Raw genomic sequence first — 18,578 nt, 5'->3', positions numbered from 1 at the left:
CCCTGAAGATTTTGCACACGAATCCTGATTTTTTAAATGAACACATTTGTTTTGCCTGCACCGTTATACACAAATTATGACCTAAATGTATATTTCTTGGACTTGTTTTTTTTAATTTTTTCAATTTATGATTGAATTTGTTAAATAAAAGTGCCACTAAAAAACTATGACTTTTTTATTCTGCTTTTCAATAATTTAACTAGATTTAACTAAAACCTTTCAAATAATTATTCGATGTAGCCATCTTAAGCTAGCTAGTTTTAAGTTGTTGTGTTGAGAATCTGCTCTTTCTCTTCTTGATTCCCTAAAAAATGGAGCAAGTCTGAAACATGTTGAAACTTCTTCAGAATTATTTCTTTTTTACCGTTCAACCAGGTTCAACAAACTTCACCAAATCTTCTCTTTTTTCATATTCATTTTTTTCAGATATGTATTGAAGATAAAAAGCAATGACAATATGACTAAACTACTATTTCCCATTGCAATCAATGCACTTTATTCTTTGTTTTCATTCTTCTTGGCACTGAGATTGATCCCTGGTGCTAAAGATCTTTTCTTGAAAGCTGGATTGAAAGGAAAAGACCTGAATAAAAAGGAGAAAAATGAAATGTAAGCAGTACTTCCAGATGATTAACTTCGAATGGGTAAAAAGGGGCTAATTTTTTGAGAGGTGCGCAGTTTTATCACTTTGACGTGGAAGCAATGTCAATTAATATGACTTTGAAAGTACTAATTCTGTAAAGGCCGGTCTCCACTTGCACGCGCTTCAATCACACTTTTTCAAGCAAAGCTTTCCACACTATTGGTAAAAAGAAAAATGAAGCAGCTCCATTGGCGCGATCTGACGTAACAGTTGAAAAAAGTTGAAATGTATTCAACTTTTTTTTCGAGGGTGCGCTGCATTTTTATGATGTAATCTTTTTTTTAAGCAAAAAGGATTGAAGCCAAAAGGTTCAATTGCAGCCCGCGCAAGTGTAGACCGGTCTTAATAAGAGTTGCTACATGGTAGAAAACTAGAAGCACAGAGATTATTGTGAACCTATGAACTTTGGGATAACAGGTTTGTGCTGTTCAACTCCTGGTTATCTTAGAACCTTTTTAAAGAGACAAGTCTGAGATTTCTTGAATTTTGCAACTATTTTACATTGATCCAGAGAAAAGCACATTCGCCTACAATTTCCCATGATTTTTTGGGTTAATCGTATTGATGGATTTCACTTAATTTAGATATTAAAATTCTCCTAAACCTTAACATCTGGGTCAAATATTGAAATTTATACAGTATAGTTCTCTAGGCCTTAAAAGGCCAAGGTTTTTTTATTTTTCCATGCTGCTAAATTTCTTTATTTTGTTAATATCTTCCCATTTTCATTTTAGCCCTGAATCTCTTGGTGTGATTTGTGGCACAGTGTTTTTGATATGTATGTTTCTCTTTATTCCTGTTCCATTCGTCACACGATGGATGGAAAATATGGTGGGACAAGAGCAGACTGTTTTTCCGCATAATGAGGTTGGTACAGTTTCACCTAATTAATTTGTTCGTTGAAATTGTCAAAAAAACATTGATATTTATTATGTAAGTTAAGATTAGAAGATTTTTCCACGGTTTAACAGTTTAAGTGGTCTTATAATCACTACCTTTAACTACAGATGATTAGATAGGTTAATTATCTAAGTTACACCATGAAGAATCTAGAAAGCATAAATTTTGGCTTTTTTTTTGTATTAGATCGTACTCCAAGGGGGGTCAGGATCCAGATACCAAACCCAGGGCCGGGGGTGGTGTCAATTTTTTTTTCAAAATTCAAAAAGTCAAGTTGGTATCGATACCAAAATGTGGGGGTGGGTCCCCCTTTTTTTATTTTTGCTGAGTTTGAAATGTTGTATAATGTAAGTATAAAAACTTATTTGAATCGTTTACACTATACCCTGATTCCATATAAAAGCATTCTTCATTCTATAGTTCAAATTAAATTTATATTTAAGTTTTGCTGCTCTCAATCCTTTCAATCAACCAAAATTCATTCAAAACTAGAGTTGAACAAACTGAATAAAGTCTTAGCAGGTCTTAGAACTTTTTTAGTCGTGATAAAATTTTTCTGTACATAACGTTCATCATTATAGGCTATCTAACAAAGACTCTAGGCGTGCCTAATACAATGAGTTTTTTATCTAGTCTAGTTTATCAACTAGTTTTATGAATTTAATACATTTTGCCAATTTAGTTCAAGAAACTTAATTTACATTGCGTTAGACTTGTTTAAAGTGTGGTACATAATATAAGTCATTAATAAGACGAATGTTCTTATGCAGTATCCTATGCATATAACTTCTTGCATTTTTACTGATTGCCAATTTAGGGGGGGGGGTCCCCCTTTTTCAGAAAATCAGGATTTTTATGTTGGTATCGATACCAATTTAAGGGGGTGGGTCCCCCCTTTTTTAGACAATTGGGGTTTTCAAGTTGGTATTGATACCAATTTAGGGGGTGGTGGTGTCTACTACTTTCAAATCTCGAAAAGTCATGGTTTTTGGGCCCTGGGTTGGTATCCTGGACCCTGACACCCCCCCCCTCCTGCTTACTCATGAACTTTCTTTTATAAATTTTAGTTTGTGGAATTCATTGCTGCCCTTCTATCCATATGTTGTATGATTTTATTGGGCTATGCTGACGATACATTGGATTTGAAATGGCGATATAAACTAATCTTACCTACTCTGGCATCACTACCACTTCTTATGGTCTATTTCGTGAATTTTGGGTCGACCACTATTGTGATTCCTAAGCCGCTTCGTGATATCATTGGGATCAATTTAAATTTAGGTAAGCTGTTGTTTTAAAAGTTTTACGAGTTACTATATTTTGCATAGGTGAACATGTGATGACGGTTGTCTTTATCAAGTTGAATATAAGTGTAGAAAAATGGATGTTATTTACAATAATTTGGCTGAAAATATCTTGGGAATAAAAATTTTGCATATACATTTTGAAATTATCACGTTGACTTTAAACTCAACGTTGACTGTAGAATGCCGTTGATTGCTCTGACTGTTAATCAACAACACCCACATAGCTGATTCTGTCAAAGGAGAAGATTCCCTGAAGCTATTATAAAAGCTTTCAGTTTTTATCAAAATGTTGGTTCACTTTTATCTTTCAGGAATCTTTTATTACGTATACATGGGCATGTTAGCCGTCTTTTGCACCAATGCAATCAACATTCTGGCAGGTGTCAACGGTTTGGAGACATCACAGTCTGTCATCATTGGTATTTCAATCTTAGTGTTCAATTTCATGGAGCTGTCTGGTGATTGCTGGAAAAGTCATTTGTTTTCCATTTATTTCTTGTTGCCTTATGTAGCAGCTTCTTCTGCCCTCTTATATCACAACTGGTAAGCGCTGCTTAGTGTTCATATTTTTTTCTGAAAAAATTAAAAACCTATATTGGGCCATTCCCTTTTATATCCATACAGGGGGGGAGGTGGACGAACATTTCCAGAGGGTAAAATAAATTCAATTTTATATCTTGATCCAATTCTGCTCAAAGGCGTTGCTAAACATCCGAAGACCCTGTACCTAATGATAATTTTTTTGAATTGAAAAGGTTCGTCCATCCCCTGTTTATGGTTTTTTAATGGAACAGCCCATTATGTACAGGGTCTTCGGATGTTTAGCAACGCCTTTGAGCAGAATGGATCGAGATATAAACTTGAATTTATTCAGTCGTTTATACTTTCATGGTTATTTTGCTTCAGTTACTGACGAAAAAGTTCAATCTCGTCTTTTATATAAGATATCTATGATATCAACCCTGATTCTAAAGATTAAATGCTATTGCATTGACCCCACACATGTTTGACGACCGTGGTTGTAAACTTTCCTTTTCAGTGAAAACAGTGTTCGTTTCAGTGAAATCAAGGCACTGAGTTTTCTATAAGCCCTGAAAGCATTCTTCTCAATCCTGACCAACCAAAATCTTTGATTTGAGTTTTTGTAAAAGTAGCGGTGTAATGCATCGAGTGCGCTAGATCCACTGACCTTAAGTTAATTTTGAAGTATCCTTATGATTTTTTTCATAAGAACACTGATCATAAAGACACTTTTTGTGGTATATCTTTTGAAATATGACTCTTTGCAGAATTTAAATCTAGGGCTGAGCTGTTTTTTGTACCACAATTCTGTGATAGTAGCTCTGGTTTTGACGATTAGCCAAAATGTACTAAATGTTAGGGCATAAATAAAATTTGTCTGTCGTACCATGATTTGTATCTTTAGGTCAAATAACAGTAAATGCAATTTAAGTACATCTGCTAAGGCTCTAAATTAGTACTTTGTACCAGAGCGTACCTCACGTTTATCGTTTCGTAGTACACTGTGCTTTGTCTATTTGATAAAAAATTCCCGTACTGAAACCTCTGCAATGAAGTACGATTAAAGAATAGCAACACTTCTCTCGTCTTCTCCCTTCTCTCACCAACATTCCATCGCAGCGGTCGCTTAGAAAAATCTCAAATCAGAAGAGGCAATGACAACAGACCCTCCTTAGTTTTTGGTATCCTTAGGCATCTTAGTTATGGAAATAGTTAATGTTCGACCAGATCGAATCGGTAGCTTATATAATTTGTAGGGCCAATATTGAAGTCAGCTTCCTTCCAACCTTCAAAATTTCAAAACTGTTTTTTTTTTTTTAATTTCCAGGTATCCTTCTTCGGTTTTTGTTGGTGACACTTTTTGTTATTTCTCTGGTATGACTTTCGCCGTTGTTGCCATCCTGGGCCATTTCAGCAAGACCATGTTACTCTTCTTTATTCCACAAATTCTTAATTTCCTGTATTCCGTACCGCAGCTGTTCCGGTTTATACCGTGTCCGAGACATCGGTTACCCTCGTAAGTTTTCAGGTTTTGGAATACACGCTTTTTTATACGAACATGTGGCTCAATTTTCGTAAAAAACACAATGAGAAATTTTATGAACAATGCTAATGGCTAAGATTCGATTTTAATCCCCATTAAAAGTCAATGAGTGAGGTAAGCATCCTAAAAATATTTTAAGAAGATTTAAACCTGCATCACGAAAAAATAGAACAGCCGACAAAACGTGTAAGATAACATTTTTTTCTGTTTTCAGATGCTTCTTTATATGTCTTTTATTCCACTTTAGATATGATTCAAAGACTGATAAACTAGAACTCAGTACAACACAATTCAAAACAGAGGATTTGAATATATTGGGAAAAATCATTGTGAAAATAGTTTCAACGTTTCGTATTGGTTTTGTGCAGAACAAGAAAATTGATAAAGACGAGTATACTGTGATGTCTAATTTAACTTTGATCAATTTTGTGATCTTCGTGCTTGGACCAATGCATGAAAAACGTGTAACGCAAGTACTTATGGCCATTCAGGTAATTATAAATATTTATCCCTTTATTTTTGAATTCGTCAAGGTTTTAAATGTCTTTAAATACCAACCTCGCTCCCTGAGTATGATCGGCTTTTTGAGTCCTTTGACGCTTACTGATAGCGCCATTTCTGTATGGCTTCCATCGAGTAACGTAAATATTGTAATTAACGTAAAGCCTGGGGTACACGTGAACGAGAATATTTCAGTCCTATTCTGTGGAGCAATATCATTTGGGACCAGGCTAGAATATATTAATGATGAATAAATGTAGGCTATAAGTGAATCATTTCCAACAGAAATTTTGATGCCGATTTTGATCGATTATCGCACGAGAATTAAATTTGCTACTTTTTTTGTTTTTGCACGGTACGTTTTTCGAAATCAGTCAGTAAATGTTATTTTCGATCTAGCAATTGCATGAAAACCAGGCGGGCCTTATTGAAGATACTTTGGCAATATTGGAATCAAAACTTCTCTCCATCGAAGATTGATATTCGTATCATCAAAAACATTAGAAAAAGTTGCTGATGATTAAAAAAAGAATTTAACTTTCTTGTTTTAGGTACTGGGAAGTTGTCTAGCATTTTTCGTCAGATATCAATTGGCAAGGCTGTTCTATGATACGATAAAATGTTAGTACTCGATGTTTTGTCGGTGGTTTGTTTAATTTACTTGATTTAAAATTCAAGGAATCTTTATGGCCAAGTTCAAACAAGGAGTTGCATGAGTCGTAAATTTTAAATCATTAAAGAATATTAATAACTTATATAAAATATTATAATTATTAATAGAATATTGCTGTTAAAAAAACTAAAGATAGGGATACAAATTTACTATTAAACCTCATTAAAATTATCCTTTTCTCCTCGGATTAGGATTTTGCATTTAGAATAGATTTAAACTTTTTGTGCATTAGTCTTTTTAAGTTTACTAAATATATCGATTTACTGATATACTTAACTTATTTATAGTGTTTTTTATGTATAGTGTTCGTTAAATTCTTTAAAATTTAAAATAATAAATAAATAGTATAATAAATTTCAGTTAAATAACACTGTTGAGAACGGTAACACTTTCCATACGTTTATTTCTATACGATGGTGAATTTTCATAAATTCGTGGTTACAAATAGGCTGCCAATATCCCTCCGGTTTGTCTTGTTGTGATAAGAACTATTCCAGGTATCAACACAGCTTAAACTACAAAAGATCCCAGTGCGTTGTGTAGTTTGGCCTACATCAAACTCTTAATCCCTTAAGGGCTCTGACCATAGTCGGAAAATTGATTTTAGTATTTGAACATAAAAGTTATGTTTTAGGTTCTTTAACACTTTCAACAAAGAATTACCTTTATAAATTGCTTTTTAATCAAATCCCTTCAGAGTAATTAAGAATTTAATTACAAAAATGACGTTATGAACTTTAAAAAGACGTTAATAATATGTTGTATCAGCTTCTTTTATAAAAAGTGCTAAGTTTTAATGGGTAATTAACCTTTTTGTTTCAAAATTTCTTTACACTGTCCGCAAAGAATTGAACTATTTTAAATTTTGCGGAAAATTTTTCTAAAAAGATGTGTGAAAAGTTATGACTGTTTTTTTTAAGCAAAATCAAGATGAAAAATTGATGAAAAACCACTATTTTGAAGATTTCGAAAGAAAGAAGCATTTACAAAAATTTTCCGCAAAAATTTTTATTGCTAGGTAAAAGATACACCATCTACTGCGAAAATTTTTTCATAATGTTTTTTCTTCGCCGAAACTAAGCTCTTCAAAGTTGAAATACTCTTCCTCGCAAAAGTCTTCATTTTCTTCTTCATCAAATTTTTTCATTGCGATTTTTGAATTTTCAGATTCAGGAATAGTTTGTCTAACAGAAAATGTATAACATGCCATAGTTTTGTTGGTTACATCAGTCAGAAAACACATTTTAAACACGGCAATTATGAAAAATTCACTATGGTCAGAGCCCTTAATTATTTTTGTATGCCTTTTTCGCGACGCACCTGTGGGGAGATAAGGGACCCACAAGTTGATAACGAAAAATAGCAAAGACTATTGCAGGATTTTCGCTCTCACTGTAGGGGTTAGCCACTAGGATTTATCTTTTGGCAATGACGGTACAAAGGGGATCCATTAGTGTTATAAAGATCATATGTCTCAATAACAAAGTAACTCAAGGTATAATCAAACTTAAAATCTTAAAATCAGGTTTTCTCTACAAGACTACAAGGTCGTTCAACACAAAACGCATTTGCTTGTATGTTTTTACAAGTTTTATTATGAAGATATATTTTCATTTTTGCTTCTTTTCTTTTCATAGGATTGCACGAAACTCTTTTCCATGCATGCAAACCACACCCAAACACATCTGACACAAAATTGTTTGTTTCAGCTTTTCTGTTGTTTTTTTTTATTTACACTACGAATCGTAGCACTATTATATATATTTTTTGTACTTCTAAAGTACTTTTTTCTTACTGGTATTTTATTAGTTTAGGTTATAATTTTGAAGTCAGAAAAATACAGTAAATATATCGAATTGAATAGCTGCCATTTTTATTTCCACTTTTTTTCTAATCGAGTGTATCCTTAAACCCGAACCCAGTCCCTTACTTCGCTTTTTAATGATACTTTTCATAATTTTTTAGTTTCATATTACTGTACGGGAAATGGATTGCTCGAAAGCCTCAAAGTTTGGATTTTTTTTGTTCACATTAAGCGCAGTCTTGAAGTAGCTGAACAAAAGTTAGGTTTAGAGTTTTTAAAAATTATTAGTTTCAAATCACCGTACGGGAAATAAAGTTTGGATTTCAATTTTTTTCGTTCACAAAAAGTGCAGACTTGAAGTAGCTTAAGAAAAATCAGGTTTTCATATTTCAAACAATTTTAGTTTCAAATCACTGTACAGCACCTGGCCCCGAGAATGTAGTAAACCCCGAGAATGTAGGTTTCTCATTTTTTAGCATTGTAGCCCTAACGATAGTTCAACTTCATAAAAAGTTGTTTCAGAGCATAATGTTACATCTTACTGATTATTTCTGGACATAAAATTTTAACTTGAATTAATTTTTTCCAACGAAAATTTGAATGGAAGTTGATTGGATACTACCCGAATTGAGACATTTTTTTAAATAAATCCTCTCTAAATCGAAATCTATTGGAATTAAGTTATGATGATAGCGTATTTTCTTAGTCCTAATGAACTAAGGACTATTTCTAAAATATGAATTTTTAGTTGCAAATCACTGTACGGGAAATGGATTGCTCAAAAATCTCAAAATTTGAATTTCAAAATTTTTTTCGTTCTTAAAAAGTGCAGTCTTGAAGTAGCTCAAGAAAAATCAGGTCTTCAATTTTCAAAAATTTTTAGTTGCAAATCACTATAATACGGTAAATGGATTGCTCAAAAATCTCAAAATTTAGATTTCAATTTTATTTATTGGCCACAAAAAGTGCAGTTTTGAAGTAGCTCAAGAAAAATCAAAATGTGAAAGAGCCCGATTTTCGAAATAATATTTTTATGGGACAAAAAATGCCTAAAAATAGGGTTTTTTGGACTTAGTTCAAGAGCTTTGAATTAGAAAGAGTAGACTGTATTCAGAATTACTTTTCGAAAGGGAAAGATAACGCAGGAGAAAAAATTTTCTTTAATCATTCACATTTTAAGAGCTTTCAAAAGATTTTTATACAAAGAAAGATTTTTCTAGAATCCAAGAATTACAATATTTACAACACATTATATATAAAAATACGAAGAAAAAATTAAAAAAATTTATTTATCGAGCGTTTCAGTAGCTCAGTTTTTTGATAAACTTGATTGCGCGATCAAGCCATAATTTCGTTTGGGTTACTAAGGCGGGCGTAAAACAGTCTGCCAGATTCTAGTTCTTAGTTCTCTAGGTAAATAAAGGCAACCGCAAACGTTAACATTTATCTTGTTTTTAATTAAAATTTCATCTCTATGTAGTTTTCTTGTTACTTTGAAAGTTTTTTTTTCTTCAAAAATTGCGACCTTGTCAAGTACGCATAGTCCCTCTCCGCTCGGGCTCAGCGTCATCAAAATTAATGATCAAAACCAAAGTTCAGCCAGAATTACTAGCGTGTCCGAGAAAAAAACGGAACCGAATTTATCGGAAATCGAAACACGAGATCAATTATTATTCTAAGGAATCTAAACCACGTTTTTAGATTATACCCGACGAAGAGATACCCGAAATCTAAATTTAAATTTGTGATGACGAGTATCAATTTTTATCATTTTTCAATAGAAAAACTTCTTTTAAACGATGGAATATCGTTTTAAATTTGTTTGAATGAACTGCATTGATCCATCTAAAGATCAACGAAAGTTTAAATCACATCCTTTTAACATCCAAATTTATAATGTTGTGTGAATGTTAAAACAACGTTGAGTACCAACTGCAGAGCAATACACGTTAAGCAGCTAAGAAATCTTCACCAGATTGATAGATGGGCGGAGATTCAGGCGAAAATGATTCATGTATGTAGGCTAAATTGCGTTGTCCTCTGTTAGTTTTGGTCGATGGGTTGTTCTTCATTTCCGTGGTATCACCAGTTTCGATTGATCTTTCACCGAAAATGACCTGAAATGAAGCGAGAAAATGCAAAAACTTCATGGGTCAGGCGATGAGTACCGTAGTTTCGAAAAAAGAAAAAGTTATTTCAAATGAAAAGGGAATTCAACTGCATATTGAAAAAATCTTTACGCAATGGCAAATAACATCTGTAATGAAATTTGATTTAGATTTTGATCCTTTTTTCCTAAAACTCATGCGATGGGGTACGAAAAAGTCAATTCAAGATTTGAAAGTATAATTTGTAGTAACCTGTCGATACATCTGAACCACGGTCAACGGGAAAATCGCCATGATCGCAATATCTTCGAAAACATTTCCTTGTATTCGATACTGGCGACGAAGGGCCGTACGAATGCGACTCGAAAGGACCAAGAAGCCGACAAAAACAGCCCAGCCAACACTATTTATGTTTTGGTATCGAATTTGTAAAAGAAGTAAAACAATCCATAAGTAGAATGGGAAAGCAAATTTGAAGTACGCGAAAAATCGTTTTTGGTTGGATAAGGGTGGACTTCCTGTAGTTTGGGCGGACACGGGCGGATGTCCTTCACCAACATGGTTACCATTCTTGTCGCCATGGTGATTTAGGCTAAGTTTAATTGCCATTTGCCCTAGGTAGTACCAGGGAGCAACAATTGCTAACAGGACTTTTTTCAGTATTTGAATATCATCAATATGACCATAAATCATTTCCCAGTGAGCGATTTCATTGTAAAACCAATATGGTTCCATTTTCAATAATCTATAAAAAATATATGCTTGTTTGATATTTGTTACCTTTGCTTTAATGAATATTCTTTCAAACAGAATGTTCATCTTGGTACCTACCAAGGGTTTGATTTTAAAAGGAGCTAGTTAGATTGATTTAATTTCCCATGCGAAAATGTTTTAGCTAACTGTTCGGGAGGGTGGGGGACTTATCTAGAGTTCCCAATTAATGATAATTAACTCACCGCCACAGTGAAATAGCACAGAAACACATCAAAACTGCGAACGGAAGGCCAGCCAGAATAGCAAAAGCATTGACATCAGCACGATCAGTGAATTCAGTATAAACAATAAGAGCTGAAGTACAAGCAGCTATGGTGATGCACCAGAAAATACGTTGAATCAATGGTGGCTCCTCTAGACCTGTAAGAATAAGAATAAAATTTCGAAAAGGGTAGATTGTACAAAATACCATCGCTTTGTATAGGATTCTATTTCCCAGAAAATCTTTCGTTTCGGCCATGCCGCCCTCATTCGCTGTTATGAACCGTTTTATCATTAGGAAAATGGACAGGTTTCAGTCGCGGTTTTGATACAAAGTTGTAGTTTAATTAAAGAACAAGGAATAGTCACAAAAATGAGAAAAAAAACAAAGGACTAACCGTTACTGGAGATGGTGCCCATGACGAGAGCAGCTGAATCGAAACTCGTGATAAAATACAGTAAGGTAAGCATCAAAGCGATAATCTGAAGAATAATCTTGATATCTTCATATTTTTCGATTACCATATAGAATCGTTTGTCTTCATCAATACAACCGAGACTGTGTAGCCAATCAGGAGCTCCTAAAGCATCACGTGTTGTTCTAGTAAAAATAAGATAGATAGTATTTCAATGAAATCTTGCTGTATTTTTGAACTCCTTTTTTATGTAAATTGCATGACCCGCGTGGTTTTCACACGAACGCTGGATTTATAGCAATGCTTACCGCCAAAGTAAACACATAACAGTTCTAGGTAGGGCCGTCAAAACAAAAATATAAAAAGTCAGTTCAGTCCAAGAGTGCAATTTTATGCGAAATTAGAAAAATCAGAAGTTTTTGAGAAACTTTCGAGGTTCAGTCCCAACTTATTTTGTAAAATAAGTCCCGCGTAGCTAAAACTTTTCAAAAACCGAGCTATCTTAGTGCGTGAGACCACCTACTTGTTCATGCCGCAATGGAGTCTCATTGAAATGGCTTGATTTTCCATATCAATGGACACACCTCCTACAACGACAAACCAAATGAAATTGACAAAACTTGGGATTATGAAAGCAATTTCGATCACACTTTTGATTGTTCGACCTTTACTGATCCGTGTAGCAAATATAGAGACCAAAGGTGCCCAACCTAACCACCAGCCCCCTAAAAAGAAAAAGAAGAAAATGATAATAGCAGATATTTCATGGCCTTTCAACTAAATAGATATTGCGATTTATTAACTCGAGGTGAGTAGTATATTTAATCGAAAAAAAATAATATGATAGTCATAATTTTGTATTGTAATTCGTCATGAGAAACTTAAAAAGTCAAAACGATTTGTATAAATCCTCTGTCTTTGTGACATGGCTTTTTACCCCCCGGGGGGGGGCACTCCAGGTAAGTGACCTACCGGACGTGCAGCCCTTAAGGATAGGTGTTTTGGACTTTGGAAAGTACACTGTAAGGGTTGATTTGTGAGCAAGTGGGAAAAAGTGCAAAGGGTGTAAAATTTGGGAAAATAACAAATTTTGAGGTAAAATTTGAGAAATTGCAAAAAATTTTGCCCTGAAAAGGGCAAAAAATTTCGAAAAATTGCACTGTAAGGGTCGATTTTCAGCCAAATTTTTCCTGCACTGTAAGGGTCCGATTTTAGAGACCTGATTTTTGGCCGAACGTACAATCGTTTTCAAAATCGAGTGCCCCCCCCCCCGGGCTTTTTACACACATTTCTGTACAGTCAAAAGAAGATTTAGGATAAGAGATTTTGATTTTCAGTACCATAGTTCTATTGTTCAGACCAATCGTAGTTTAAAGTTTAAATCTATAAGGATGTATGTTAAAGTGGATAAAAACCTATTGGAAAGAAAACCTTTTGAATGATTTGGATGAATGTCTAAAGTCTATTCACGATAAGTGTGCACTCTTTTTTCTTTTACCTATAACTTTTGAAGGAATTCTCCAATCTTTACAAATTTGGTATCATTGGAAAGATATTAGTGAGTGGAACAATTTGAAATAAAAAAATCTTTAAAAAAATTCTAAAAATGAAGATGAAAATGAAGAAGAAAAAAAGGAAGATCTTGTAGAAAAGTGCTATAACTTTCATTTTTACTGGAAAAATTCCTTGATCTTAGCAGATCTTCACTGTGAAGAAATTTTATTAAAATATTTATTCAATATAAAGTTATGATACAAACTTAATAAGTGATTGACCCCAAAAAACAGCAAAAAGCTGCAGAAAACAGCGTTTTTAGACGTCAATCACGTTATAACTTTGTTTGATATCTTTTGACTGAATAATTATTTTTGAGAATTTTTTTCACAGTGATGACGTTCGATGATCAAGAATTCACTTCAGTGAAAATGATAGTTATAGCACTTTTCTACAAGATCTTCATTTTTTTCTTCTTCATTTTCATCTTCACTTTTAGAATTTTTTTAAAGATATTTTTATTTCAAATTGTTCCACTCACTAATATCTTTCCAATGATACCAAATTTATAAAAATTGAAGAATTCCTTCAAAAGTTATCAGTAAAAGAAAAAAGAGTGCACACTTATCGTGAATAGACTTTAATTCCATTGTTGGCAGCCTCGAAAGCCCCGAAAAAGGATATACACTATCGACCATCTCAACAGGGATGAGGCCTAGAGTTGAGCTTTATACTAAATAGTCTCCACAACTCGAACCCTCACGGGGGGAATACAAAATTGTTCGAGTTAAGGAGGTATTCGAGTTATAGAGGTTCGAGTTATGGAGGTACTGTAGTACTGAATTAATTCAACTTACAATAGAAAATGGTATTTTTATGCATCCAATCAAATTCCTGTTGTTTGCCATCAGGATAATTTCTTTGTTGAACGAAAGCACTTGTGAATGTTGCTGTTGATATGAGGTATTGGAAATAGTAACCAATCGATTGAACAGCCAGATTGAGTAAATACCACAGGTTGTCACTGAACGCAACAATTAATGTGAATAAAGCTCCTGAAATTGAAATATTATTGAATTAAACTGGTATCATAACGAAAGGTAACTTCAATTTTTGACGAAAAATAAGCGAGTTTATTTATCTTCCCTTGTTAGGAGGGTGGAGTGACTAAATGCTCGTGAACACCAAAATTGAATTGAATTTAAACAGATATGATATGACATTTTTTTACATCCCTACTGATATCATGTTCCAGTGGTAATGCGAAAAATAGAAAATAAAGATTCTTTGCTTGAAATGATACAATCCTAAAAGCAGTGGTTAAAGTAAATCTTTTCCTCTCAGAAGTAAAATAGACACGACAAATTAAGCTAGATTGTTTTTAATATTTTGCTAAAATTCTAAGGCAGAAAACCCTCTTTTTCATACTTCACAGGGACGAAAGAACTATGTAACAGATAAATTAGACTCTTGCTAAATCGAACTCGAGCGGGGAATCTTATTTGTTGGATAACAGAGAGATTCGATTTATAGAGAGTATCCTAAGAGGGTTTCTTCCTGACGGGAACTGAGATTAAGTTCGGATTATAGAAAGATTCAAATAATAGAAGTTCGAATAAGCAAGAGTTGACTGTACCTGTTAAGAAGCATAGTTGCGACATCCTCCTGATACCAAGTTTGATACCACTCGTTGCCGAAAACATTGACATGATAGAGACAGCCCATAACGCAATCAGTCTTGTAGTCTGGTTGTCAGCTAGTTCAGGAAAGATAGGTTGTAACCCTACTACCACCATAATGGCGCCTAACAGGAAGGAGGTGGCTACTCCGAACCCCATACAAATAATAGATATACTGTCGATGACGTCACCTAATCGTCCCAAGATCTTCTTACCGAACACAGGGTACAAGCAGGAACGCATTGTCAGAGGTAAACCTGTAGATAGTGATTTTCAATAAAACAATGGTTGGGTTTTTTTTTGAAAACAATTTTATAAGAACAAATTAAGAATAACCTTAATCTCAGCCTTATGAAGATACGAATGAAGACTGATTTGAGCCTCTTCTAAAACTTAAGTATGAAACCGGAAACCAATTGTATCAAAATGCTTGAAGAAAACTTGAGCCCTAAAAACTTCGCAAAGAAAATACACACGAGGCTCAATTTTAAGCCAAAACCAACTAACTAATTCTGTACAAGCTTAGGCTCAATTTTCAGAAGTTTCTAGATTTGAAACATCGCTTTAGCCAATAAGTGAATGTTAAGGACAACTTAAGAACATTTAAGCTTAAAAATCACGGCTAGTCTCTTATGAGAAAAAGCTTGTAAGAACAGTAAAGGCTAAGCAAAATATAGAAGTTCTTATAAAATAAAATTCAAATTTACCTACCTTTACGATAGCACAGTACAGACAAGAGGAGACATGGTAAAACGTACACGCTGAAACCATGGAAACCCCAATGAAACATGACAACATTCAACGAGTTCTGCGCTTGCGTAATATGGTTACTCCTAAAGAAGAAACAAAAATGGTAAGCGTTTCCTTAGAATTTTGATTTAACGCATGAATGAACTAAATTTTGGCCAGCAATTTCTTTAAAAGTATCAGGATGTGATTATGGGTGATGCTGGTCTAGCTTCTTTACTGTTTCTGGAAATTTATGCGTTTAAAAGCTCCGAAAAGTTGAAAACGAATGATATAGTAAAGCTTACCAAAGTTTAAAAAGTGCACATTATTTTCTTTTTCCAGGTATGAAGTGATATGTTCATTTATATTTCAAGGATTCGAAGGAAGTTTTTTGAAATTTCAAGGGGCTTAAAGCTATGCTGAACTTTTAAAAGGGTAAAATATTGCTTTTAGCCCATCCTAACTTTAAAGTCGAATTTTTCCAAGGCCAATAGAATTCCAGGAGTTTTATTTTTTTGCAAATTTTACTTTTCTTCCAGGAGATATCCGCATAATTCAAGAACCTTTAAAAAAATTTTTTCATCCAACTCTATGTATGGATGAATATTAAATGGAAAAGCCTAATACTTTTCAGCGTACTTTCCTTTGTAGATAAGCAAATTATCGGTTGAATCGTTGTATCCAGCGATGGGAGCGCTTGCACCATCATAAAACAATCCATTGCATATACCGGTTGTAAATATCATGGCGAAATAATCGAAATCGCCGTATTCTACCTGATCTGTTGATAATCCTGTGAAAAAAGAATGGAACCAAAGCGTTCTTAATTACTGTATTAAAGGGACATAAAAGTAGTAAAATGTAAACATTGCGCGAACCACGTGTCATTAAAGAGAACAATCAAAATCACGTGTCCAAAAAAAAAAATCAAAATCAACCATATTTGTTTTGATTTTATATTTTAACATGTGACATTTGTTTTGATTTTGTATCCCGCTGCATACGGTTTGTTTACAAATTTCGTCAGTGCTTTTATGTCCCTTTAACGTCTTTTCGAAAGTTGCTCAATAATGGGCTATTCCATTGAAAATGCATATAGGGAAAATGACAAAATTTGCAAAAAAATCCTTGGAAAAATTCTTTACATACCTTAAAGTGACTCTGAACTAACTAAAATCAGTCTTTTACCCCTTGGAAATTTTAGAATACCTCTTTACCCCTTGGAAAAATGGATATAAAATGGAATGCCCATTCAAACAAGCTGAAAGTGAACCAGAATTCAATTTCACACAACAAAAAATACTGAATACTTACCAAGTTTGATATGTCCATATTTGAAATAAATATAAATGATCAAGATAACCCAAATAAATTGACTGCCAATGTAAAACCTGAAACGAGAAATAAAGTTTAAAAACTTTCGAAATTTATTTTAAAGTTTCATCTTGCAGCTGAGACTTCCTATCTACATAATATCCAAGAAGGAAAATTGCTTGACCAGTCTTGCACCTATGAACGTTCTCTTAACAACCCTACTAACTACTAGGCCCGACGGAACAACCGTTAAAGTGGGGAGGCTGAAGGCTTAAAATGAGATAAAATTTGCTAGTCTAGGCATTCGAGAAAAAAAGTCTCATTTGCTCAAAAGTGGGGAGGCCGAAGTCTCCCCAGTCTCCCCGGTTCCACCGGGCCTGACTAACATACAGAAGAAAAAAATTAAACTAACCACGTGCATTTATCAGTGATCCACCGTCGCGCAACATTGATCTTTTCAATGCTGGTCTCCTCATCAGTGATGGCCCATATGAGGATTGCCCATAAGACGAAAGCACCAAGAAATGTTGACAACGGGTTGAATTGGAAACGAATTCTTCCAAACTTGCCTTTGACTTGCCAGCACCTGTAATTGAAATACACCCGTCTCAGAGCTCCGGTGAAACTTTTTTCCTCAGTGGAAATAAAAACTCCTATTGAACTCGCAATGGGGATGGATAGAAATTCTATTGTTCCAAGGTTAAAAATCTTGTGGGGATGGGTTTGGAGTGCAATTATTAAACATTGAATATCGAATGGGGATGAAATCAAAGTCAATTTCCCAGTGGGGCTGAAACTTCAGGGTATTTTTCCACCGGGGACGAAATTTTTGCTAAATTTTCTAGTGGGGTGTCTATCCTTGGAAAAAGGAAATTTAAGAAAATAGTGAGCTTATGTTTTTGCACTTTTGAGGACGATAAAGTGACTGAAGCGATTTGGAATAATCCGCAGTTCTGACCCGAAAATTCGAGGACGGTAAAAGGTTTGATTTACCGGCGTCCTCAGTTGATTAGGATGTTGACAAATTAGAACCTTACCGTCTCCGTCGCAGAAAAACACACATACATAAACTCGGTAATAAGGGCATATTAGTCCCATTCAGGTTCATCGAAACGCTGATTTATTTCAACACCCCTGTGTCACAGACCCGCTGGGATCCCCGCTCCACTGGAAAATTTGGGAACAATTTCGCCCCCGGTGGGAAAAATACCCTAGAATTTTGGCCCCACTGGCAAATTGACTTTGATTACATCCCCATTCGAAATTCAGTCTTTAATAATTGCACTCCAAAACCATCCCCACTGGATTTTTTATTCTTGGAACGATAGAATTGAGATTTCAATAGAAATTTTTATCCCCGCTGTGGGGAAGAGCTTCACCAGGGCAGTGAGACAGGGGTGTTTAAGACGTGATAGCTACCATGCATGTTTATTTCGAATTGTATGATAATAAACTTACTCTGATATAAACCAAGTCTTTCGATCTTGAATATGTTTTTCATTGTATTTATCATCTCTAGCCTCTTCTAATGAATCCATATGTAATAGTGCTTTCAAAGGCTAATCTAGCCCACAGCCACTTCGGTTACTCTAAAATCTCTTTGAGGCTAAAAAGGTCACTTGCCAGAGCGATCCCTAAAAATAAAAGAATGAAAATTTCCAGCAACATAATTCTATCCGTCACAATGTCTTTCCTACTTCTGGGTATTAGAGATTGATTTTCTTTTAGTGGGGCAAATGGGGCAATATCGTCAAATGATGTGTGCGAGTGGTATGCGTACCTTTTTCCATCTACCATTGGAATATCAAATAAGTAAACTCGGCAATAAACAAAAAATAAACGGACATACAAAAGAAATACTTTCGAGTATATATTCGTGAAGCCACAGTGACTTTCAATCTCACACGCTAGAAATCATTTAGCAACCATGCCACCATGCAACCTCATACTCATTTAACAAAAAACTTTCC

At 34.3% G+C, this 18,578-nt stretch overlaps 2 protein-coding genes across 4 annotated transcripts; one reads left to right on the top strand and one right to left on the bottom strand.

Annotated features, from left to right (window-relative positions):
* The first annotated feature begins 430 nt into the window (after window positions 1–430).
* Window positions 431–7,945, top strand: LOC136800281 (UDP-N-acetylglucosamine--dolichyl-phosphate N-acetylglucosaminephosphotransferase-like). 2 transcript variants are annotated; one of them, XM_067056904.1, is made up of 8 exons: window positions 431–609; window positions 1,378–1,510; window positions 2,611–2,824; window positions 3,162–3,393; window positions 4,700–4,888; window positions 5,163–5,406; window positions 5,968–6,037; window positions 7,727–7,945. In XM_067056904.1, coding segments are annotated over exons 1-8 (1,236 nt in total). In that variant the 5' UTR covers window positions 431–457; the 3' UTR covers window positions 7,729–7,945. The 2 variants fall into 2 exon arrangements, with proteins under 2 accessions (XP_066913005.1, XP_066913004.1); XM_067056903.1 differs by lacking the exon at window positions 7,727–7,945 and having other exon boundaries at window positions 5,968–6,416.
* Window positions 7,946–9,538: 1,593 nt separating this feature from the next.
* LOC136800280 (glycine betaine transporter OpuD-like) lies at window positions 9,539–18,242 on the bottom strand. Of its 2 annotated transcripts, XM_067056902.1 has the most exons (13): window positions 18,067–18,235; window positions 17,021–17,194; window positions 16,609–16,685; window positions 15,934–16,087; window positions 15,277–15,398; window positions 14,781–14,822; window positions 14,523–14,642; window positions 13,744–13,941; window positions 11,916–12,117; window positions 11,375–11,577; window positions 10,958–11,135; window positions 10,254–10,746; window positions 9,745–10,010 (listed from the first exon to the last, which is right to left on the bottom strand). In XM_067056902.1, exons 1-13 carry the CDS (start codon window positions 18,144–18,146, stop codon window positions 9,843–9,845), a joined length of 2,211 nt encoding a protein of 736 aa, XP_066913003.1. In that variant the 5' UTR covers window positions 18,147–18,235; the 3' UTR covers window positions 9,745–9,842. The 2 variants fall into 2 exon arrangements, with proteins under 2 accessions (XP_066913001.1, XP_066913003.1); XM_067056900.1 differs by having other exon boundaries at window positions 9,539–10,010; window positions 14,523–14,822; window positions 18,067–18,242.
* Window positions 18,243–18,578: the final 336 nt, after the last annotated feature.

This window comes from Clytia hemisphaerica, unplaced genomic scaffold (assembly GCF_902728285.1).
Source record: "Clytia hemisphaerica strain Z4C2 unplaced genomic scaffold, Clytia hemisphaerica genome assembly, whole genome shotgun sequence".
In the NCBI taxonomy this organism is placed as follows: domain Eukaryota; kingdom Metazoa; phylum Cnidaria; class Hydrozoa; order Leptothecata; family Clytiidae; genus Clytia; species Clytia hemisphaerica.
The sequence above is the reverse complement of the archived record's forward strand: the minus strand, read 5'-3'. Positions and strand labels throughout refer to the sequence as shown.